General features: G+C 37.5%; 1 protein-coding gene across 2 annotated transcripts; it reads right to left on the bottom strand.

Annotated features, from left to right (window-relative positions):
• Nucleotides 1-24,654, bottom strand: LOC117658191 (acetylserotonin O-methyltransferase-like). Of its 2 annotated transcripts, none has more exons than XM_087895355.1 (7): nucleotides 24,284-24,654; nucleotides 18,743-18,828; nucleotides 15,715-15,889; nucleotides 12,566-12,684; nucleotides 10,781-10,921; nucleotides 10,518-10,640; nucleotides 1-2,100 (listed from the first exon to the last, which is right to left on the bottom strand). In XM_087895355.1, the coding sequence occupies exons 4-7, from the start codon at nucleotides 12,648-12,650 to the stop codon at nucleotides 1,892-1,894; spliced, it is 558 nt and encodes a 185-aa protein (XP_087751481.1). In that variant the 5' UTR covers nucleotides 12,651-12,684; nucleotides 15,715-15,889; nucleotides 18,743-18,828; nucleotides 24,284-24,654; the 3' UTR covers nucleotides 1-1,891. The 2 variants fall into 2 exon arrangements, with proteins under 2 accessions (XP_087751481.1, XP_087751480.1); XM_087895354.1 differs by lacking the exon at nucleotides 24,284-24,654 and adding an exon at nucleotides 23,880-24,192.
• Between the last annotated feature and the right edge of the window lie 58 nt (nucleotides 24,655-24,712).

The raw sequence follows: 24,712 nt of genomic DNA, 5'->3' as shown, positions 1-24,712 counted from the left end.
TATGTTGAGCAGTGTGTTCTCTAGGTGTCCAAGGTGTTAACATACAAGCATATAAACTCATCATCATCATTATGATCATATATATAAACAAATATGTGGTAATATATAAATATGCGATAACATCAATCATATTATAACATATAATATCTTCCATTATAGTATCAATTATATAACTGTCAAAAATATTTACTCATCTGTTTTTCTTTCTCCTGTAAACCATATTTCACCTAATTCCATTCCTCTAACCTCAATATCTGACATTTAACTATTTATAGAATAGTTCCATGTTATGAAATAGTCCGAGTCTGCTTTTCTTTTAATTTTTAGGGTTAAGCTATCCATCTCTTCACATTCCAGAATTTTTTTGATTATAGTATTGTCTGCGGGGGTTTGGGGGGTTTTCCAACATTGTGCAAGATGTGTAGAACCAAATATGTGTTACCCTTATTATAATTTCCTGGAAATATGCCCAACAAAAATATCTCAGTGTCACTGCGTTCTTGTATTTGTCAGCTGGGCTCCCATTCTGAGACTTACGGTAGACTGATCTGACACTCAGGTTTCAGATCTATTTGTTGTCCTATCATATTTTTCAGCCATATGTGTATTTTCTTTCAGTATTTTTTGGCTTTGGGACATGTCCACCACACATGGTAGTATGAGCCTGGTGTCTGATTGCATTTCCAACATTTAACCAATTTGTTTTTATACATGTTCGCTAATCTTGCAGGTGAGTAATGCCATCTGTAAAACATTTTATAGAGGTTTTCTTTGTATGCTGTTGACATTGTAAGTTTATGATTTCTATTCCATAATTTCTCCCACCTGTCCAAATCTATTGTACTGCCAAAATGCTTAGCTCAAATTATCATTGTTTCTTTTACTTGATCTTCTTCCAATTTGCAAGTTAATAAGTAATTGTATAGTCTCTTAATTAATTTTTGATCTGTTCCCATTAATATCTGGTCCAGCTCATTGAAAAACACATATTTCTGCTTGTCTTTTTCGTAGCTGGATTGTATTTGCAACTGTGGCCACCATAATAGGTCAATTCCTAATCTTTTTCATTCTTGTTCATTTAATAAGTCCTTGTATCTAATAATTTTATCCATATTAATGACATTGGGATATATCCATGCCTCTATTATAGATAACCATACTAGCTCTTTCAAAGAGTGTTGTTGTTTAATTTTGGTCCATGCTAGCAGTAGTGAATTTCTAATGTGATGCCTCTGGAAGTAGCTGTGTATCTTGCCCTTCTCATACCATAAGAAGGCATGCCATCCCAGTTGCAGATCATGACCTTCCAATGTTAATAGCCTTATATTGCTCAGATTGACCCAATCTTTCAGCCATTAAAGTGCCAATGCTTGGTAATCCAGAAGATCAAAATCTCCTCTACTTTTAAGTAGAGATCTTGTAACAGTTTTAATTTTATTCTCGCCTTTTTCTTTTGCCAGACAAATTTTAATATCAACTTATTTAGGTCTTCAAAATATTTTCCCCCAATTTTATTGGAATCATCTACAACAGGTATAATAATCTTGGCAGGATGTTCATCTTAATCATAGCTATTCTCCCCAATAGGAACAGTTGCAGGTTTTGCCAGTTTTCGAAATCCATTTAATTTCTACTTTCAATTTGTCGTAATTGTCTTCTTTGAGAGTTACACATCTTGCCATCAATTGGATCCCTAAGTATTTAACTTTTTTTACAATTGGCATATTCATTATTCTTGTAAATTCTCTCTTTTGTTTATCTGTAAAATTTTTAACCAATATTTTTGTTTTCTCTGTCATTTCACTGTATAATCAAAGTCAGTAGATACTGTACAGTACATTGAAATAATTTTCTTTCAACAATTGGCAGGCATGAAGCAACTTTAGCAACATTATTTTCTGGCCAAAATGACGTCAAATAGATTTCCTTTCTTTAGCTGTATATCTTTGAAGCCAGCTGTGCTGAGGAATGAATGATACTCTGATGGGGTCCGTACTTTTCCTTCAGTATTAAGCAGCACTAAGAGGGAGTACATGGCAATAGGAAAAGGCAAAGTCTTGTCTTTATCTAATGTTGGTTCCACAATTAATACTCCACCACCTGTCAAGATATAGTTAATATATAATATATAGTTTAGGAATAATAATAATAATAATAATAATAATAATAATAATAATGATAATGATAATGATAATGATAATGATAATGATAATGATAATGATAATGATAATGATAATGATAATGATAATGATAATGATAATAATAATCCCCTCCGAGGAGCTCTACCTTGTCGTGGTGGAGGGGCTTGCGTGCTCTAGTGATCCTAAGGGCTATGCTGAACAGGTGCAACCATATCAGACAGACCTTAGGTGAAGGGCCAGACAAAATCTGCTCCACAACCCATTCAAATATGGTGAATACAGAAAAAATGAAATTTATGACGGCTGAACCGTCGCCCGGATTAACAAGGGTTCCGTTGGATGCTATGGCTCCTGGGCATTCTACGCAAAATGAGTTACAGGGCTCAACTCCCTCTGCTAGGCAACCAGGGCATGGAGCTGACAAGCTACTGGAAGAAAAACCCAAAAAGCGAAAAATCTGGACCAGGGAAGAAAACACCTCTATTATGAAAGCTTACTATCAGCCTGAACCAGCAAAACATGGATTTCAAAAAAGAATGTATCAGATTTGGAAGATGAACCATACGGACTGTGACACCAGTGAACAAAGGTTAATGGACCAACGACGTGTAATCCTAAACCACAAATTTTTCACTACAGAAGAATTAATAGCAATAGAAGAGAAAGCAATTAATGGTCTGAGTACAACAACAAAGAGGAGTAACATCAAGAATGATTTCCAGACTCAAAAGCAAATTGAGGAAGAAAGGGAAGAAGAGGATACTGAAATGGATGGAGATAAAGAACAAGGAAGCACTAAAGAACAAACACCAACAGATAGTGCTCAATTAGCTGGAAAAATAAAGCACCAAATGGAAGATGATGAAAGAACATGTTTGCCAAAGCTGAACCAAGTGAACCGGAAAGAATTGAGAAATGTACTAAAAAAGGTCAATGAGGCTGTGCAAACTATTCGAACCACTACATTAGCCGAAACTAACCAACTGATGTATGCAGCAGCTGTCATAACCACCAAAGAACTAGGGTTGAAAATACAAAAGAACCAAAGAGGCAAGAAGGGGAAGCCTAAGTGGAAAATTCGGTTAGAATTGAAGATCAAAAAAGTACGTGGAGATTTGAGCAACTTGAAGAACCTAAGGCAAGGTCAGCTAAAGAACAAGCAGGTCAAAAGCAGCCTGGAAGCAAGATACGATCTAAGGAATAAGGAGATTGCAATAGTAATTGAAGAGCTGAAGCAGAGGGTTGTTGCCATTGCTGAAAAAATTAAAAGGTATGAAAACCGAGTAACTCAGTTCAAGGAAAACTCACAGTTCAGAGCAAATCAGCACCAGTTTTATAAGAATTTAGAAAATGGAAATGGAGTAACAACAAACGAAGAGCCTGATAAAGAGAAGCTCTGAAATTCTGGAAGATTTTGTGGGAAAACAACAAGAAGCACAACAGAAATGCAAAATGGATCAAACAGGTTGAGGACTCTATTAAAATGCATAAAATGGAAGACGTGAAAATAACAAAAGCAATGGTGCAAAGACAGTCAAGAAAAGTGAAGAACTGGAGTGCACCTGGACCGGATGAGCTGCATGGCTTCTGGTTAAAGGCACTTACAAGTCTGCACAAAAGATTGGCAACCCAGATGAACCAGATCCTAAAAACACCTGAAAATGATGGATGGATGACAACTGGAAGGACATTTTTGATCCAAAAAGATAAAGAAAAAGGAAAGGACCCTGGAAACTATAGGCCAATCACCTGCTTGCCAACAACATACAAGCTTCTTACTGGTATCATTGCAAACCAAATCTATGGATACCTGGAAAGAAATAACTTGCTTCCTGTAGAACAGAAAGGATGCTGCAAAAACTCAAGAGGAACAAGAGATCAATTGCTGATCGACAAGCTAATCCTGAAGAACTCAAAGAAAAGACAAACCAACCTGTTCATGGCTTGGATAGACTATAAGAAAGCATTTGATTCAGTTCCCCATAGCTGGATCAAGAAATGCCTGGAAATATTAGGCACCAGCAGCAACATACAAAAATTCATGGAATCTTCAATGAACCTCTGGAAAACAAAACTTATGGCTAATGAAGAAGAACTGGGTGAAGTTGAAATTAAACGAGGCATTTTCCAGGGCGATTCCCTTTCACCCCTACTTTTTATACTCTCAATGCTACCACTCACAATCATTTTGAAGAAGATGAACTGTGGATACGAACTTGCAAAGAAAGGACTGAAAATCTCGCACTTGATGTACATGGATGATTTGAAGCTGTTTGGTAAAACAAAAGCTGAACTGAATTTATTAATTGAAAACACAAAAGAATTCAGCCAAGACATTGGTATGCAGTTTGGAATTGACAAATGTGCAACAATAGCAACCAAAGCAGGCAAGATCATAGAAGAGGATGGAATAGAACTAGAGAATGAAGAAATGATAAAGGCAGTAAAATCAGAAGAAGGCTACAAGTACTTGGGAATTTTAGAAGCCTCTGACTTAATGCATAATAAAGTCAAGGAATTAACTTCAGCCAAGTACATTCGACGAATTCATAAGATATTAATGTCCAAATTGAGTGGAGGAAACATCATAAAAGCCATAAATACCTGGGCTATACCTGTGATTAGATACTCTGCAGGAATAATTGACTGGACCCAGATGGAGTTAGACAATTTGGACAGAAAAACAAGGAAGCTTATGACAATGAATCATGCCTTGCACCCTAAAAGTGATGTTGACCGATTATATTTACCAAGAGCAGAGGGTGGTCGAGGACTCCTACAAGTAAAGCAGACTGTCGAAGAAGAAAAATGCAGCTTGAATGGTTACATCCAGAAAAGTGAAGAACCAATGATTAAGGAAGTAAATAAAGGAGGCCTTTTAAAGACAACTAAAACAAAAGCAGAATATAAGAAAGAAGTAATTGAGCAGCGAGCTGAAAATTGGAAACACAAAGCTCTGCATGGCCAATACTTGAAAAGTATTGAAGGCAAAGCTGACCAGAAACTAACTTGGAACTGGTTAAGATCAGGAGTACTGAAAAAAGAAACAGAAAGCTTTATTTTGGCAGCTCAAGAACAAGCCCTAGCCACAAACTGTACGAAGGCAAAAATTCAACATGTTACCACCAACAGCAAATGCTGCCTCTGCAATGAAAAAGAAGAGACAGTTGACCACCTGATCAGTGGGTGCAGCAAAATTTCACAAACTGACTACCTACAACGCCATGACCGTGTTGCTAAAATCATTCACTGGAAATTGTGCCAGAAGTTTGGATTTGAGTACAGCAAAAACCACTGGGAACATCAGGTTGAGAAAGTTTTAGAGAATGAGAAACTCAAGATCTTGTGGGACTTTAGGATTCAGACTGACAGGCACTTGGTCCACAACACACCTGACATAACAAGAGTTGAAAAGAAAAAAATATGGTTCATTGACATTGCAATACCTGGTGATGCTCGAATTGAAGATAAGCAGCAAGAAAAAATCACAAAGTACCGGGACTTACAAATTGAAGTTGAGCGACTGTGGAAAAAGAAATCGTGTGTTGTCCCGATTGTAATTTGAGCCCTTGGAGCAATACCCAAAGGGCTACCCCGCTATTTAGAAATTCTAAATTTGCCGGACTTGAACATTTTGATTCTACAAAAAACCACCTTACTCGGAACAGCTTACATCCTCCGACGATACCTTAACAGTTCCTAGGTCCTTGGTTAGGACTCGAGCTGCTGAGCTATTAACCAGCCTCAAAGGCTGGGAATCTCACTAAAGATTAACCAATAAATAATAATAATAATAATAATAATAATAATAATAATAATAATAATAATAATAATAATAATAATAATAATAATAATAATAATAATAATACTTCAGATGTGACTATGTTACAATTACAACAGCATAACTACTTGACTACTAAGATCAATCGTGTAAATGACCTAAGTTTAACTAGAGTGGCATTAAGTTTTATAGAGTAAGGCCACTTTATAAGGTACCTTTGCATGCTGGATATGATTTATATAGTATCCTAAGGCAGCCATGAAGTCACTGTAGGTGTATCCTCATTTTTGCAGACACTTATGAAGATATACACCCCCTAAAGCTCTGCCCACTCCCACAATCTTCTCTCTTCCCTTCCATATTGTCAGCTATCTTGCAATTTCTTTGACTGAGAAGATGCTCCTCCTACTCTAGCTGCCATGTGCATTCCCTATTCAAAGAGAACACCCCCCTAGAAAACAAGCCGTGGACAATTTCTTCAAGATCTAAGTTAAGTTTTTCAATAGATGAATGTGTTGGGATGCTCTTCTTCATCCTGTGATTTCCTTCACTGGAAAAAAAAATGCAGCTTGTATATAGTATTCTTAATCCAAAGAAATTCAAGGTAGGGAAAGCAAGACAGATGATGTTCTACATTTCATAAAAGGGGAAATACAGTGAGAAGTTCTGGCATACCTGGATATGGTACAGATTATATCATGAATTAAAATACACAGATGCCAAATTGCTCCATGTAAAGCAAGTTGGAGAGAAAAGGTTTCTTGCTTCATACAATATAGAACGCTTTTCCATGCAAAAAAAAATCTGTCACTTTTTTGGGGGGGGGGAATGATATCAAGTAAATATTCTGCAACAGTTTTATTTTTCTTTCTTTTAACATTATTTCTCTCATATCAGGCATCTTCCCAAGTCAATTGGTGGATACCATCGAGTCCTGATACTGGATCTAATTCTTCATCCCATCTTACACTATCTTTTGCTGGTTACAGCTTCTTCCACTTTTTCTCTTTATATATAAATTTATATTTAAATTTATATAAAATGTTTTATAGATGGCATTTACCACCTGCTAGGTTAGCTAAAATGTTTAAAAATATGTCTATCAAATGTTGGAAATATAATCAAAAGATGGGCACATTCATCATATGTGGTGGACTTGTGCTAAAACAAAAAAAAGTTTTGGACAAAAATACATGTCTAGAAAAGATAATAGGGAAACATGTAGATTTTAAACCTGAACTGTTTTTATTAGAGATGATATTGGAAAAATTTGATAATAAAAGTATATATTTAGTATTACATATTTTAACAGCAGCTAGGATTTTCTTCGAAACTCAGATACATTGGCCACCTAATGAGAAGGAAGGACTCACTGGAGAAGAGCCTAATCCTGGGAAAGATTGAGGGCAAAAGAAGAGTGGGACAACAGAGAATGAGGTGGCTGGATGGAGTCACTGAAGCAATAGGTGTGAGCTTAAATGAACTCCAGTGGATGGTAGAGGACAGGAAGGCCTGGAGGAACATAGTCCTTGGGGTCGTGATGGGTTGGACACGACTTTGCAACTAACAACAACAAAAGGATTATCTTCGCACAGTATTCGAAAGATGAAGAAACATTGCAAGATAAAGAGATAATTAAGAAAATACTAGACTGTGGAGAAATGGATAGACTTACATTGAAAATCAAACGGAAAGAAGACACAGAATATTATCAAACATGGAACTTATTTTACCAGTGGTTGGAAAAAAAGGGGTGGAGAGTAAGAATGGAATCTGTATTGTTAAGCAAATTAAATACCCAGACAACACGATGTTTATTAAGCACTAAGAAATGTAATTAATAAAAAGAAAAATTTTTTTTAAAAAAAGGTCTATCTCTAATGTACAAACAAGTGAATGATGAAAAACAGAGAGATGCAACCAGGACATTGTAGAAATCATGAATGCCATAGAGTTCTGCCTAGCAGGGAGAAAAGCTATCCAGCACACTTGGGACACCTCCTTGCACTATAACTACAGTGAAGAGTTTAGAGTGTGTTTAGAGTTTATTGGATTTCTATACCGCCCTTCTCCCAGGGGACTCAGGGTGGTGTACAGCCACATTAAAACACATGAATTTATAAAATTTAAAACCAATTAAAACAAATAATCTCCTTCTCCTTCTCGCACATCAGATTTCCTCTAGGGTGACTTCTCCTACGCAGAAAACATGTATACTCATAGGTTCCTGCCAACTCTACAGAGTGGAAGGAACAGAAGTGGGTTTCAGCAGGTTCTGACCAGTTCTGGAGAACTGGTAGCGGAAATTTTGAGTAGTTCGGAAAACTGGTAAATACCACCTCTGACTGGCCCTATCAATTATCTGCCTCCCGAATCCCATTTCGGGAGGAAATGGGGATTTTGCAGTAACCTTCCCCTGGAGTGGGATGGGAATGGAGATTTTACAGTATCCTTCTCCTGCCACGCCTACCAAGTCATGGCCACCAAGCCACGCCCACCAAGCCACACCCACAGAACGGGGTAGTAAAAAATTTTGAAACCCACCACTGGCAAGGAAGTGTAGCTACCATTCTTTCCCCTTCCTCAAATCATCGGAACTGGGGAAAAAGAGACCTATTGAGCCATTGTGCCTTTCAGCCAAGCTAGTGAGTGTGTCCAAAAATGACAGACCGCCATAAGCCACTCTGATAAATTTACAAATTGACTGGAAGTATGGCTATCACAACCATAATAAACAGATGTTAGTGTGCGAAATCAGTTCTCAAGGGAAAACTGATGAAAGATAAAAGCCTTCATGACATCTCTGCTAACCAGACCCTACATCAACTTCAAAGCGAACCTGGGCGAACTGGTAGCAACCCACCACTGTGAAGTATCTACAACACCTGAAGGCAAGCTCTTCCACTTATTAATTGTTCTCACTGATAGGAAGTTTCTCTTTAATTCCAGGTTGCTTCTATCCTTGATTAGTTTCCATCCTTTGTTTCTTGTCTTGCCTTCTGGTCCTTTGAAAAATAAGTTGACACCCTCTTCTTTGTGGCAGCCCCTCAAATACTGGAATACTGTTATCATGTCACTTCTGGTTCTTCTTTTTCCTAGACTAACCATACCCAATTCCTGCAACCATTCTTCATATGTTTTGGTCTCCAGGCCCTTAATCATCTTATTATTTGTATGTTGAAAGAAAGTTTTTTTATTATTATCTTTGACATTTGTTGCAAGTCTTAGTTCATTCTGTGCCTTAGCTTTCCTGACTTCATTTTTGTAGATTCAGGCTATGTGCTGGTATTCTGCCTTAGTCATGTGTCCCTCTTTCCATTTTTTGTACTTATCCTTTTTGTCTTTCAGTTTATCAGGGAGATATGTGTGCAACATACTGGCTTCTTCTTGGATTTCTTGTTTTTATTTTTCAGTGGTATTGTGCTGACATGGGCTTTTATGATCATAGTTTTCAGAGTTTCCCAAGTTCCTTGAGTTGTTTTTCCCTTTAAGATTTTGAACTAGGGAATCTGTCCTAGGCTCCCTCTGAGTTTGTTTTAAACAAATAAACTCTTTTAAAGTTTAAGACACTGATTGGATTATGTTTTATTGCTTGTGTTTGCCTTATATTGAATTCTAATGTTACCTGGTCGATCTCGCCCAAAGTTCTGGCAACATCAACCCCCCCCCATCACTTCTTCTATTAGTAAGAATTAGGTCCAGTATAGTTTTTCCTCTAGTTCCCTCCTCTATCTTTTGAATCACAAAGTTGTTGGCTAGGTTGGTTAGGAATCTCTTCAATCTCCCACTTGCTGCAGAGTTTGTTTCCCAGTTAATATCAGTATAGTTAAAGTCTCCCTGTGGTGTGTTTCCTATATACGTTTCTTAATTGGTTAGTAAAAAGCTCATCTATTTCCTCTGCTTGGTTGGGTGGCCTGTAGTATATGCCTATAGCAATGTCATTCTTTTTTCCTTTTACCCATATGCATTCTAGAAGGTTTTCAACCTTGGTTTTGTACATTTCGTTAGAGATATAATGAACTTTTACATGCATGTACTAATAATATTATGAACTAGTACTTCAAGTTCACTCTGTTTGTTCCCTAAACTTTGAGCATTAGTATATAGGCATTTGAGTCCTTTATGGCTGATCTTGCATACATTTCTTATATCTCCGCTTTGTAACTTGTAACCTTCCCATCACTCTCTGCTTCATTATGTGGTTGGTTATCTTGAGGTTTATGTTTGGAATTAAGTCTCAAAGATCCCAAAGATTGTCCTAGAGATCCTAAAGATTGATCAAAATCCCCTCCCCTCATTTGTAGTTCACTTTAAAGCTCTCCTGATATGTTGAGCCAGCCGTTTACTAAAAACATTCTTCCCAGTTTTGGTGAAGTGCAGCCCATCCCTTCCAGAAGCCCTTCATGAAGGTAATGCAAACTATGGTCTAGGAATCCAAAGTTCTCTTGGTGTCACTAACCTATGAGCCAGTGGTTCATTTCTAAATTCCCTTGTTCTCTCAGTATAACTATACAAAATAGTATACAAAAGTATAGAGGATTGGCTCCTATGCCATAGTTGGCAGTTTCCATAAATACAGCAACATAGGTACATACCAGGCTTACAAACATTAAACACTTTGTTTAGCAACTGCAGGCACTTTTCATCATTCCAAGTAAACAGGATCCTGGCAAAAATGTACAAATCTGCTTCAGGAATTGGATCTTTTAAAAAATCCCCTGAAATGAAATAATTAAGATACATTTAAAAATATCATCATCCTGGAAGAATGCTTTGGTCTCCCTATCTACCATTTAAAGCAAAATAAGCTCATCATGTTCTGACATTGGCAGAAATCCTAGAATAAACTCCAGTTTACCTCCATGCAAAGTAATCCGCGATGCTTCTGAGAAGCCATGAAACTTCTTTGATGTTTCCACTACTTCAGGGAGGTCAAAAAGGGTCACAGCACAATTTGGATAGATTGCAATCAGTTCCTTAGATAAGGCACCACAGCTTCCTTGAAAAAGGACAAAATTTAAAAAAAGAACTACTGTATTTTTCAGAGTATAAGACGCACCTTAATTTTTGGGAAGGAAAATAAGAAAAAAGATGATTGGCAGGTGGATCGGCCTCCCGGAATACCCCCAATCACCTCTTAGTTCGGAGAGGTTAATTTTAGCAACAGATTCCTTGGTTGTCAACTCTGTGCCTTGCTTTTTTTTTTTTTTTTTTGTGCCTTTTTTTCTGCCTCTGAAGCCTCCAAAACAGCTTCAGAAAAAAAGCTTCTGAAGCTCTGTTTGGGGGCTTTTTACTGAAGCTCTGTTTGGGGGCTTCTTTTTTGAAGCTTCATGTCTGATGCTTTTTTCAGCCTCTGAAACCTCCGTTTTAGAAGCTGGGTGGGGCTACATTCGGAGTATAAGACGCAGCCAGTTTTTCACTCTCTTTTTTATTCCCAAAAATACGGTATATAAAATAAAATTTTAAAATCTGTACTTCAAACAGTTTTTTGGTTTTACTGTTAAAATTCTTCAGCTACCTCTGTTACTTCAAACATCAAAGTCTGCTTTCTAGGTTCCATACAGCAATAAACAGAAATACAAGATATAATCTAATAAATATATTATCTAAATACTTTCCTTCATTTTTGTAAAATGCTTCTCTTCAGTTTTTTTCAATGGGCTAGATGTTCCATTTTTCCAAAAATCTATCCTATTAGCTATTATTTCTCTTTCCTTTTTGTATGCCTTCTTTTCATAGATACCTAAATCGTCTTTTTTCAGTGGACCCAATGAAATCTGAGCACGGTTAAAATTAATCCATCCTGCTGCCACTGCTTGCAGCCCCATACAAGATTAACTTTCTTAAAGCTAATCCTCTTTTTTTATCCTCTTAAATTACATTAGCATTCCCCCAAACAAATTGGCTTACCTAAAATAAAAAATAACTTTTTGGTGATAAAATTAGCAATTGTTGTCCAGTATATGGGAATAAACAATGTAATGGGAAGACTATACAAAAATTCCCATACAGTTATGGTAATTCTGTGCTTCACGTTTGAGTTTCCAAGGATGAGGGTCAAAAGCACTTGATCTTTACAACGAATGTACTGGCGATTGACAGTGTCTAGTAATATTACATTAACATATTGTGCACATAAATGCATTATATGTGTGAATAGGCACCCAAAGTCCAGTGGTCCGATATCAGGCCTTTAAACAGTGCATTCTGCATCCTCAAGGCATTACCAGTGCAAATGCAATTCTGTGTTGCTTTCTATCCTTAGCAAACTTTGTTCCAGACTTCAGATTTTTGTTATGTTTTTCCACATTCATACACTTTGATAATATCAATCCAGGCAAGCGGGGGGGGGAGAAACAGGGGGAAAAGGTGGGGGGCATCCAGGAATAATGCTTAGTTAAGCCCTTTAAAACTTAAAGTTGCCAATAATTGTTAGTAAATCTTTTTAAAACAGAAAAGCTCTGAAAACAGATTTGGCAAAGTAGATTTTTAATCTCTGAAGACATAGTGTTTGTGAAATAATGTAAAAGGCCAAAGAACCCACCCACCCTCCAAATCTTCAAATGATAGAAAGTCAAATTAATAATAAATAGAAAGTCAAATTAATAATCAAGCAAAATGTCTAAGAATTTGTGATACTTACCACCTATATCATAAATGAATTCAAATTCAGAAAGATCAAATGCAGTCAGTACTTCTCTTCCATGCAAACTCCAAGCCTCATTCATATACCTGAAAAAGACTTCAATGTTTTCTTCTGACCTAGAATTGAAATTTACACAATAAACTTATAGAAAACTTATAGAAAAGAGCACCACTATACCAATGTAAACTGTAATTTACATATTTAATCTGTAATTTACTAAGAAGAATCCAAAGATTATGAAGCCTTGATATTCTACATCAACTTCAAAAAGTTAATATTTGATATTAACTTTTTTGATATTAACTTGGTAATATGTGATAAGGGAAATCAATTCTATTTGACTAGACTACCAGAAACAAAAGCAGTCTCTATGCTAGCTCTCATTGCAGATTTCACATGCTCAGATCAAAAACCAGTTAGACTGTGTCATGAAATGTTGCTTGCACACAGATTTCACACTTTCTTCTAATCCACATCCCTGGGAGTAAGAGATGTCTGTCGGTCAACTACAGCAGTGGCCTCCAACCTTTTGGGCACCAGGGACCACTTCCATGAAGAAATGTTTTTCCACAGACTGGAGGGGGCTTGGTTTTCCATGCTGCCTGCATCCTGCAGATGGGGCTTCGCTTGTTTGCATGGCTTGGTTGCTGTCATGCCACAGACAAGTGTCGGTCCATGGACCGGGGGTTGGGGACCCCTGACCTACAGGGTCAGATTAGCCCAGTCTGATATTGATATAGAAAAAAATGTTTTCATTAAAAAGGGATTGGGGAAAGAAGGACAGAGAGAGGCTGGAAAACGATACTTATTATTTCCCGCAGTCTCTGAATTCTGGAAATCTCCAAGAAGCTGGAAACATCCAGGAAAGTGAAACAGGTTCATTTGCTTCAGGAAACCTTTATTTACGCACATAGAATTTGTGCTATGGAGGAATTTGCACTAAATATTTTACTTCTGTTTTATGATTGGTTTCACAGTAAGTCAGATGTTTAGAGTTTTATTTTTATTATTTATTTATTTAAATGTATTGGCCACTCCTCTCCAGAGGACTTTGGATAAGAATGTTTTTTTTTGTTTTGATAAGTTTTATGTTTAAATTTCTTTGTACAAGTTATGAATGGAGTTATATTATTACATATAATATAATAAATATTACATAACAGATATGATATATGATATATAATAAATATTACATAACTTGTCATGTTTTCTCTCTGATGATTAACAAGTCAAAATAATGTTAATAATACAACCTTCTGTTTAGAATTTAGATTTGGTGAACAGAAGAAGATATAATATCATAAATATCAGAACTACTATAGTATACTATAGTATACTATAGTATAGTATACTATACTATACTATACTATACTATACTATACTATACTATACTATACTATACATTATTTTATACATTATATTATACCATACATTGTTATGTTATACATTGTTATACCATACATTGTTATGTTACATTATTATAAATATAATATAATGTAATATTATGGCCAGTTCGCTCCCACAGAGAGGGCGTCCTCAGGGTGCCGTCAGCCAGACAATGTCGGCTGGCGACCCCCAAGGGGAGAGCCTTCTCTGTGGTGGCACCTACCCTCTGGAACAATCTACCTCCAGAAATACGAGTGATCTCAGACCTCCTGACTTTTCGTCGGGCCCCAAAAACTTACTTTTTTCAGCTAGCTGGGCTGGCCTGATTCCATGTTGGTTTTAACGTTTGATATTGATTTTAATTGATATGTTTTAAATTATGGGCCAAATTCTATTTAATTAGTTTTAAATAATTATTTTAACTTTTGTGTACAAATGTTTTTATTTTAGCTGTTCACCGCCCTGAGTCCGAAAGGAGAAGGGCAGTATACAAATTTAATAAATAAATAAATAAAATAAATTATAATATGCTATATCTTCTGTTCACCAAATCTCTAGATTCTAAATAGAAGGCTATATTATTAATATTAGATTAACAAATATATATCCTCGAATTTCGATTTTCCATGCAAATTTATCATCATTTTCTTTATTTCCAAACACATCGTCTTTATCAGTTCGTTAAGTTCCTGTTCCATTTTATTCTTTCTGAGTTGCTATTATTCCAGTTTTAAGTCACATTACAGTCCTTTTTTAAAAATCATCAAAGTCTATCCTCTTATAGGCAAAACATAGCATCCTTAGTTCTCGCCAGTTATCGTTTTAAAAGTTCAATGTTTTATTTTTTTTCCTCGCTTCTTCAAAGGTTTTTTCAAAACAGACAATTCCATGTTATGCTCTTCTTTCTCCTATAGATGTCTCTCTATAATCCACTGTTCCACTCAGCTAATTAACAAATCGCTATTTTATTTGTAATCCACATCTGTTTTTACCAAATCCATAAAGAAAAAAAACCCATTTTTCACTTCTTCTCTCACTTTTATATACAACCAATCAGTTTGTAATCCAATCCAAATTAAATACAAATTCTAAATTTCCATTTCCATTTATCAATCACTTTTAATTCTTTACTCGGGTTCTTCTCATTCACCTGGCAACATGTATTCTTGAAAGCATGCCCTAGCTGTGAAATCTGCATGCAAATGGGGTGTGCTTTTGCTCAGTGTCTAGAAATTGCACAGGAGGCCCATGTTTTCGCAAGGCATCCAAACCCTCCAAAACCTATGTGAGAACAGGATGTGATTTTCTGCGGTGTTTGGAGGTTGAACAGGCCATGCGCATGCAGTGACCAAAGCTCCTTCACAAATGAAGATCTTGTGCAACCCGCAGCAGCCTATCTGCAAAAAAAACAAAAAAAACCAACCAAACAAAAAACCCTGCTGGAAAGTAAGCCTGAGGATAAGAAGCATCAGGCTTGCGCATCCTGGGGAACAGAATTTTGAGTAGCAATGAGGCTAAGGGCTGAAGTCGACCTCTTGGCCTGGGCCTCAATTTCAGGCCCAGCCTTGGGGCTGACATCTAGTGCTGCTCTTCAGAGTGACATAGATTGACAGCCGAGAGGTGGGGAGAGAGAATTGTTTCTCTTTTGTTTGGGAGTGGGCGTGTGACACATCAACCCCAAAGGATTTGCCATCTGTGGTATAGATTAATATGTAATAGTTATAAAGAATTTGGGGCACTTTTGATTCCAACTTAGTTACCTCTGTTGTCCTTTCGTTCCATTTTCAGAAGATTTCAAGTTACACAATAGTTCAGCAGCATCTCCATTCCAGTGAGACTGGCTTTTAAACGTTCAGCAATAATCGCTGAGGAGAGAGATTTACCTGACTCTCTCAGCAAGTCAAATATTCCAAATTCACAGGAAGTAAATATTATCTGAAAAGAAATGGAGAGATGTACCAACAGCAGAAAGTTTGAGAAAGGATGATCTTCCTTTAATTATTTAATTTTGTCTCCTCCAAAATATCTGAATAACTTATGAATAAGGATGAATGAAAGTCAATAATTATAAAACATTTACAAAGGAAGAGAGACTGTTTTAATTAGATGTGTTTTTTGTTAGCTAGAAGCCCTCTTCAGGATAGAGAATGCATGCCTTTCTCCAGTCCTGTCCCTTCGTAATGTCCGCTTGCTCATCTAGGAGGTCTGCAAGAGGAAGTCTGACTCTCTTGCACATAAGTGCAGCTTCCTATATAATTTGGGATACAGGTAATCCTCAAGTTACCATAGTTAGTGACCAAAGTTATGTCATAAACTCACCTCCACAAAATACTTACGACACAGTCCCAAAGTTATGAATGTTGCAGTACTATGGCAGTTGTTTACACTTATAAGCAATGTTTGCCCTGCTTATTCCTCCTCCACCCCGGGCTGGGCCTTCACAGGAACTGGGCCTCTGGAGACTCACTTACCTTGCAACGATCTAGTGAGCCATCAGTTCCTTTGCCTGCTTCAGTGCATTCACAGAGAACAGAGGCCTAAAGTAGTATGAGATCACACAAGAGCAGTAATGCAAGATCTCATGCTACTGATCTCCAGGTCTTCCCTTCATTTGCAAAGCTTTTGGCTGCAGATCTTGTCCAGGGCTCCATTCGTACAGAACAGAGGCCTAAAGTACTGTAGTGCAAGTTTACGTGAGATCAATAGCTTTTGGCAGCAAAATCTTCTTGGGGCCATGATCTCACACCACAGCCCCCAGAAGCTTCCAGTCTTGGCACAAAAAGCATTTGCAAGCTGATGTGTCATGCCCCCATTGGAGCCTGAACCTGTGGGAGAAGATGAGCTCGACCATGAGCCAACGGAGATTGAAGGGTGGCTTCGCTGGCTGCAAAGGAAAATGGGGAAAGGCAGGACCAGTCAGACTACCCCTCCTGATCCAAGAGCACAGAGAGTGGAGAGAAGGCAAGAACAGCACAGATTGAACAGGCTACTCAGGAGAAGAGTGCCCTGCCCATCTTCACAAGGCACACCTGGGGAATGAGGCTTAAAATGAGATGCTGTGGGCATTGTCAGGAACAAACTCTGAGTCCCTGAAGTGTTGAGTGCCAATGTTTGAACTTTCCAAGAGTACTTGCATTCTTTCTGGCTTTCTGGACTAATTACCTGGATCCTTTGCTTCCTGAACTCCTTGATTTGCCCTGCTGGATTTATTGCTATGCAGCCTTAGTGTACACAGCTCTGGGCTGGAATATTTGTAGCCAGAGGTTGCTTGAGGTATGTGTGGGGGTTTGTCATCTTTTCTCTGGGATTTGCCAGAAATGTGGGAGCGTTTGGGGAAATTTGGAGCAATAAAGGGGCGGTTTGAACTGCCAGCTGCTTGTGTTATCTCTATGCCGTGCTCCCAGTCATCACACGATGGGAGGCTTGAAGCAATGCAATTTTGCTGTTCCAAAGTCTTGTTGGCTTGCAAATGTTTTTTTTGCTGAGACTGCAAGCGGGCAAAGAAACTACAACAAAGAGGCTGGAGAAGAGACAGCTCACTAGATCTTCACAAAGTAAGTGACCCAGTGCAGCAGGATGGGGTGGGAGCAATTGTGTGGACCCCAGAGAAGGAGCATGAGGGGGAGGCCTTGGTGGTCTGAAGCATGTAGCCTGTTCCATCGCTAGGACCTCCATGGCCTTCCCATCCTGAAATACCTCTTGTACACTTAACGACCTGCATGTCAATTAGCAAATGTGTGGGTGAAAGCAGGGAGTGATCATGTTCATTTGACATGATTCACTCCAAAGAATTCTCGGGTTACAAATGTAATTGTCAAGCTCCATTACATTCATAACTCAAGGATTACCTGTATTTTTTTTAGTGCCAGATCACACGGAGAACTGCATTCATGTTCAAGAAAATATTAGGACACCATTCCTTTTGACTTCACAGGTGAATGCAGAGAGTAGAGGGAATAAACAGCTCAATTTTTTGACCTCTTAAAATTAATCCCTAAAGAGAGCTACAAAATGTGTTGTGATAGAAGCTACTGACAGAATTGTGGTCAGAAGACACCATTGCTCTATTTGATTAATAATTAAATTACTGAGTGCTGATTAGATTTGACATACCTTTCATCCATGGGTGCCCATTGCTCCCTAATCCTTCAGTCCCTGATACGTTCTAGGAACCATGATAATTTATGGCAACCAGCTTTACTTGTGGGTGTTGAGTAATCAGTAAAAGGGCATGTGCAGCATCTTTTTTCATCTAGCAGCTATGTTTCTTTTTTTAAAAATCATTTATGGACTAAATCTAATGGTGTAGTGGGTCACCAAAAAGAAAAGATAGAGGAAAAATGTTTATTGCAGGTTCTGAACAGATTTCTTTTGTTCAAAAAAATAGAAAAGCCATTGCCCAAAATTAAAGTTTTTACCATCAAATTTTAAAACACAATCTGTGGTAAAGTACTGTGAGATTTTATAATAAATGTAACATAATCTCTTTATTTGTCATGTTCCAATCTGATTTCCTTCAACTGCAAATTGGGTAGCCTTATAAACTGCTCTAATAAATAATAAATAAATAATAAACAAAAAGCTTTCCAAAGCAGAATGAGAAAAACGAATGATCTTTTGATGAGAAAACTGATACAGAAAGTTCAGCAAAGGCTTTTGTACTTTAAGTAAAATACAGTAGTTTTAGTGGAGCATAAGCCGCACGATTTGGAGTTTTTTTCATATCCATAAGACTCTGAAGAAATAAAGTTGTACATTTTAATGCCATATTTACTGTTTTCACCCTACCTTTGTAACCATAAATGAATGTTGATGCTGAAATAATATTTTAATATTTTCTTTTTCCTCTGGTGAAGCCATTGTTCTTCACTTCTCTGTCAAACACACAAGAAAATTATTTCATTCACTCATATTTCTATACCATTGCAATCTAAAGAAATTCTCATTGATTACAGTATCAAACACAAAAAAGTACATAATAAATTCATCAACCCATTTCAGTGTCTCTAGTTATGCAATAGCTAAATAATCTGACAATGTTTATCTACTAAACTTCCAACTTTTCAGCCCATTTGGACCACCTTCTTAAAAACCAGCAGGGGAAGCCCCACCTAGATATCCAGGGGAATCTGTTCCACAGGTATGGAGAGTGGAGACATAACAGAAAATCATTGGCTCCTGGCTCTTCCTGCCCCACAACCCCACATTTCACATAGGGAGAGCACCTTCAACATCCCAACCTGTGACAGGTTTTACTGAAGTAGCACTCCCTCTAATGATTTTGCTCAGAAGCACCCTATGCAGTAAGCTTTTGATGAATAAAGGGAGATTAATCAAAGTCACCCAGTGAACTTTCTTCACTGAATATGAATCTCACCAGTAACAGTTCCATTACAACATATTAACGACCAAGCCCCTCAACTACATGAACCATGCCAGTACACTACTATTTTCCATAGACCCTTTTCAGTTCTGATTTTGAGGCGGATAAATCAAGTTGTCTGAATTTAGGCAAAAGGGCAAAAATGAATAAGACTTGCAGACTTGTGTTCTCATGTGATTGATAGAGGTAGGGGGATTGCCACCAATTAACAGCCCATCTAAGAGCTGCCCCAAGGTGAGATGGACAGTAAACAATTTAACAAATTGTTAAACAAATAAATGTATTAAACAAACAAATAAATAAGAAAGACCTCCCATTGTCCAGATCCTCAGCCACATTAAATGTGATCTCAGATGTGGAGCTAAGACTGCTATGTTGGAAAGTCCCTTACAAAGATTTGTTTGTTTGTTATTTGTTAAATTTATTTGCCACCTATCTTGCTATGGGATGCAGGAGAAACATTTTCATGCACTAATGGAAAGTGGATAAATAAGATTTCCAATATTATAATACAGTGAATTGCTTCTTCCAAGCACAGACATTGACATATTTATTTCTTTGTTTAAACTGACATACATGGCAGTCAATTTGGTCCATAACAACCAACTGAAAAATTCCTAAACTCCTAAGTACAATTCCAGGAACTCCTGAAGGTGAAGACTAGTGAAAGAAATTGTAGAAATTAATTATCTCCAATGGCATCGATAGTCATCCATGCATAGCATGTATAAGAAGAGTAGAGTTTACATAGTAGCATACAGGATGGCATTGCCATGCAGTGGATGATTCTATGAAATTGCCAGGATGCCAAGATCAATTAAGCCCTGTAGCTGTATCGGAGTGCAGCTGGAAATCATAAGGCAGCAGAAATCCCTAATGCCAATGTGTAGTTCTAGAGGCCTAAATTGCACTTGATTTCTGATAGTCACAACCTTGGAACAAACCAGGGGTGGGTTCCAATTTTTTTTTTACTACCAGTTCTGTGGGCATGGCTTGTTTGGTGGCCGTGGCTTGGTGGTCATGTGACTGGGTGGGCATGGTTTGGTGGTCATGTGATTGGGTGAGCGTGGTTTGGTGGTCAGGTGACTGGGTGGGCGTGGCCAACTTGACATTCATGTCAAGGGTTAGGGTTATGGTGCCTGGCCTCTCCTCACCTCAAAGGCTTCAATGAGATACAATTTCCCTGTCTATTTATTTACTACTACTGAACATCCAAAATATACTATTTAATCCTATGTATATATGCCATATGTATACATACATATTACATAGTATAGAGTGTATATAGGCACACAAAAAGGTACATTATCTACTATATATACTGTATGTGTATGTACACACACAAAGAGTTCTTTTAAAACTATACACATTCAACCTCACTTACTACATTTGGAAAAACACACCCAGAATCCACTTTCTGCCACACATTTAACTATAACTTCTATACATTTAGAACATTACACACACCTTCAGATATTCTTCCCTACCTAGCTTGCACATGACTATTAGAGCCAGGAGAGCTCATGGATTGAGTAAAATGTGGTGAAACTCACTTAACAACGCTCTTGCTTAGCAACCAAAATTTTGGGCTCAATTGTGGTCATAAGTCAAGGACTATTTCTGCCTTCCTCTGCATGGCAGCCTTGTCCTAGTAAACTCCTTTTCCTTTCTGGCAATTTTCCTCTCTGTTAGAGGCACCAAAACAATCTAGACGGTATAAGGTTTCCTCCTGGACCAGGGGGTTGGGCTAGATGGCCTCCAAGGTCCCTTCCAGCCCTAGATTGCTATCCTGTTTCAAAGCGTCTTCTGAAGCCACATCTAGTGCCAGGGTTTGTGGTCCTTCCTTCCTCTTCTTTCTCTCTCTCTCTCTCTTCCTCCCTCCCTCCCTTCCTCTTTCTTTCTTTCTTTCTTTCTTTCTTTCTTTCTTTCTTTCTTTCTTTCCCTCTCTCTCTCTCTCTCTCTTTCTTTCTTTATATCTCTTTTCTCTCTCCTTTCCTTTCCTCCTTAAACGCCAGCAGAACCCACCATTTTGCTCCTAAAGTGGTCTAGGGCAGAGGTCTCCAACCTTGGCAACTTTTAGACTTGTGGACTTCAACTCCCAGAGTTCCTCAGCCAGCAAAGCAAAGCTGGCTGAGGAACTCTGGGAGTTGAAGTGTACAAATATTAAAACTGCCAAAGTTGGAGATCCCTGCCCAGGAGTGAAATGCTGCCGGTTCGAACCAGATCACCCGATCCGGTAGCGATGGAGGCAGATGGTTTGGAGAACCGGTAGCAAAAATCCCTGCCCCCCACCCCCATGCCCAGCTGAGCCGCACAATCATCAGAGGCTTTTTTTTTACTTTTAAAAGCATTTTTTTCTACAACCTCTTCGGCCAAAAAATGCTTTTAACAGTACAAAAAAAAAAGCCTCTGATGATCGTGCAGGTCAGCTTTGTTCGTCAAAGGCTTTTAAAAGAAAAAAAACCTTTTTTTTTTCCTTTTAAATGCCTCTGACAATCCAAGCTGAGTTGGATACACTCAAAATACACTGCAGGAGGAGATTAAAAAATTAGAATCTAAATTACAAAGGGAGCCCCAGGATGAAAAAAATTAAAGGGAAAATGATTCTGGTTAAACATAAACTAAATATAGTGGAGCAAGAGGAAAGGGCAAGGGAATTGAAAGCGGCAAAACAATTTTTTTTTTGAACATGCAAACAAGCCCGGGAGGTGGCTAGACTATAAATTAAAAAAGGATAGGGAAAAAAAGATTGGTTCAGGAATTACAGGATGAAAATGGAGAGTTACATTACAAATGGAAAAAAAGAAAAAAAATCTCAGAATTACTTTGAGGTGCTATATAAAAAAGAAGAAATAAACGAGAACATAAAACAATACTTAAAGGTTAATGGTTTGCCGGAACTGAAAGAAGAGCAGAGGGAAATATTAAATAAAGAGATAACAGCCACAGAATTAAGAAGAGCAGTGCAAAAACAAAAAAGTAATAAAACCCCGGGGCCAGACGAACTTCCAGGGGAGGTATATAAGAGTTTGTATGAGGATTTCGAAATGATACTCCTGGAAGTGTATAATGATATATTGGAGAAGGCCAGATTATCAGACTCCTGGACTGAAGCTTATATATCTCTCATTCTAAAAGAAGGTACAGACCTCAAACAAATAAAAAATTACAGGCAATCTCGCTGTTGAACACAGATTACAAAATTTTTACTGCTATAATTGTGGAAAGATTGAAATTAATATTAAATGAAATAATACATTCAGACCAAAATGGTTTTTATAACTACAAGGCAAATTAGGAACAATATAAGAACAGTGTTAAATTATTATTATTATTATTATTATTATTATTATTATTATTATTATTATTATTATTATTATTTATTGAATTTCTATACCGCCCTTGTCCCGAAGGACTCAGGGCGGTGAACAGAATAAGATTTCATATACATATTATATATATATATATATATATATATATATATATTTATAAAAAGTAAATAATAAATTGAGTCAACTTAGTGTATCTGCTAAGACCTTGGCATAGAATTTAGATGTTTATGCTAGCCCTGCTTGTTGAAACAGAAAGGTCTTCAGGGCACGTCGGAAAGTGCGAAGATCTGGGATTATGTTTTAGAGTACTATGAAGCACATCCTGAAAAACAGGTGGCACTAGTATTTTTAGATGCCCAGAAAGCATTCGATTATCTTAATCGGCAATTTTTGTTCCAACATATCAAAGATATGAGATTTGGAGGGAAGTTCGAGAAAACAATAAAGATGATATACACGACACAAAAAGCTAGAGTGATAATTACTGGGGATAACACAGAGACATTCAAAATTTGAAAGGAGTAAGACAGGGATGCCAATATCACCTCTGCTTTCCATCTTGACATTAGAAGTGCTGCTAACCCAAATTAGATACAATGGAGAGATAAAAGGACTAAAGGTAAAAAAAAAGAAGAAGAAGAAGAAGAATATAACATACAGGCATTTGCGGATGACCTAGTGTTCTTCATAGAAGAGCTGCTAGATATAGGAAACATCTTAATGAATAATTTGGGACAGTGGCAGGATTGAAAATTAATAGAGAAAATACAAAAATGTTAGTTTAAAAAAATTAACTGAAAAAGAAAAGAAAGAATTAGAAAAAGATTTGGGATTGCAAATTGAAAAAAGATTACATATTTAGGAATTTGGCTCACTCTAAGGTGTTCTTCAATAAAAGATTATAATTATAAAAAACTGATACAACAAATGAAAAAAGATTTAGAGATTTGGGGAAAATTACAGCTATCACTACTAGGAAGGATAGCAGTGATTAAAATGAATATATTGCCAAAATTATTATATCTATTCCAGACAGGCCCTATAAAATTGGAAAGGAAATTCTTTGACTTTGGCAAAGCTGGGGTAATTCCATACAAAGAAAAAGCCTTAAAAATCTGGATAGAAAATCTGAGGTTTAGTAGCCTCTTACAGATACTACAGTCCATGTATTACATAAATGAAGTGCTGAGTTTAGTGGACGAAGTCTTACCCACAGGACAGCTGAGCAGGGGAGATTACAAATCAGTCTTTCATGAGATGCTCAGGATAAACCTCAGTTTCAAGCAAAGGAAAAGAAGTCAGAAAAAGGTGTATATATCTGCGGAGCACTAGTGTCTTTCCAGGAATTGCTTAATTGACCTGCCAAGCCAATTCTTATCCTGGCAGCTCTTCATTAAAGATGTCAGGATGGGTGGTGGCAATAAATATCTGTTTTCATTAGAAAAAAAGAATTATGGCATATTAGGTTGTGTTCTGACCCAGCCTTAGCAGAACCAAGAAACAGACTCCTTGTCCTGAAAACCCCCTCTTTATTTAGCTACTGTGAATTCATGACATTCACACACAGAAAACTCCAGGCAATAATCCTTCCAAAGGTTAATTGCAATAACAGACCTTATCAATCCGTGGATAATTGCCAGACCGAGAGCTTCCAGGCCCAAAGCTGTAAATTAATTCTTGGCAAGTCTTTGAGGCATGAACCATGATAAGAAAATCTTCCCGAATTCGCAGCATGGCGGGGGAAGGAGAACCGTCTCTCTTCTTCAAACCCAGATTTTTTGTGTTTTGGGGACCTTTCGGGGAGCAAAAAGCCTGGAGGACATTGCGGACTAGAGAGGGAGTCCAGAGTGCGGCAAAGTGAAGGACGATCACTCGCAGCATAAACGGACACTTTTGTCGATCCAACACGAATATGTCTGACAGCTTGTAATGGCAGACTCTAGGCTGCAATGAGCCAATAAGTATAGGGAAGAGAAGATTTTTGAAGCAGGCATCGCCGTCGTAAGTGTTTATTTGGAACGTTGCAGGATCAAAGATTGCTTT

Source organism: Pantherophis guttatus, chromosome 5 (genome assembly GCF_059756535.1).
Source record: "Pantherophis guttatus breed Tessera chromosome 5, ASM5975653v1, whole genome shotgun sequence".
Lineage (NCBI taxonomy): Eukaryota > Metazoa > Chordata > Lepidosauria > Squamata > Colubridae > Pantherophis > Pantherophis guttatus.
Note: the sequence above shows the minus strand (reverse complement) of the source record. Positions and strands in the feature narration are given on the sequence as shown.

Excerpts from the sequence above, each read along its gene's own strand:
- LOC117658191 (XM_087895355.1), bottom strand. The coding sequence starts at position 12,650 with ATGAATGAGGCTTGGAGTTTGCATGGAAGAGAAGTACTGACTGCATTT. Across the intron at positions 10,641-10,780 it reads GCGGATTACTTTGCATGGAG|GGGATTTTTTAAAAGATCCA; the intron begins GTAAACTGGAGT and ends ATTTCATTTCAG. Across the intron at positions 2,101-10,517 it reads GTTTAATGTTTGTAAGCCTG|GTGGTGGAGTATTAATTGTG; the intron begins GTATGTACCTAT and ends ATATCTTGACAG.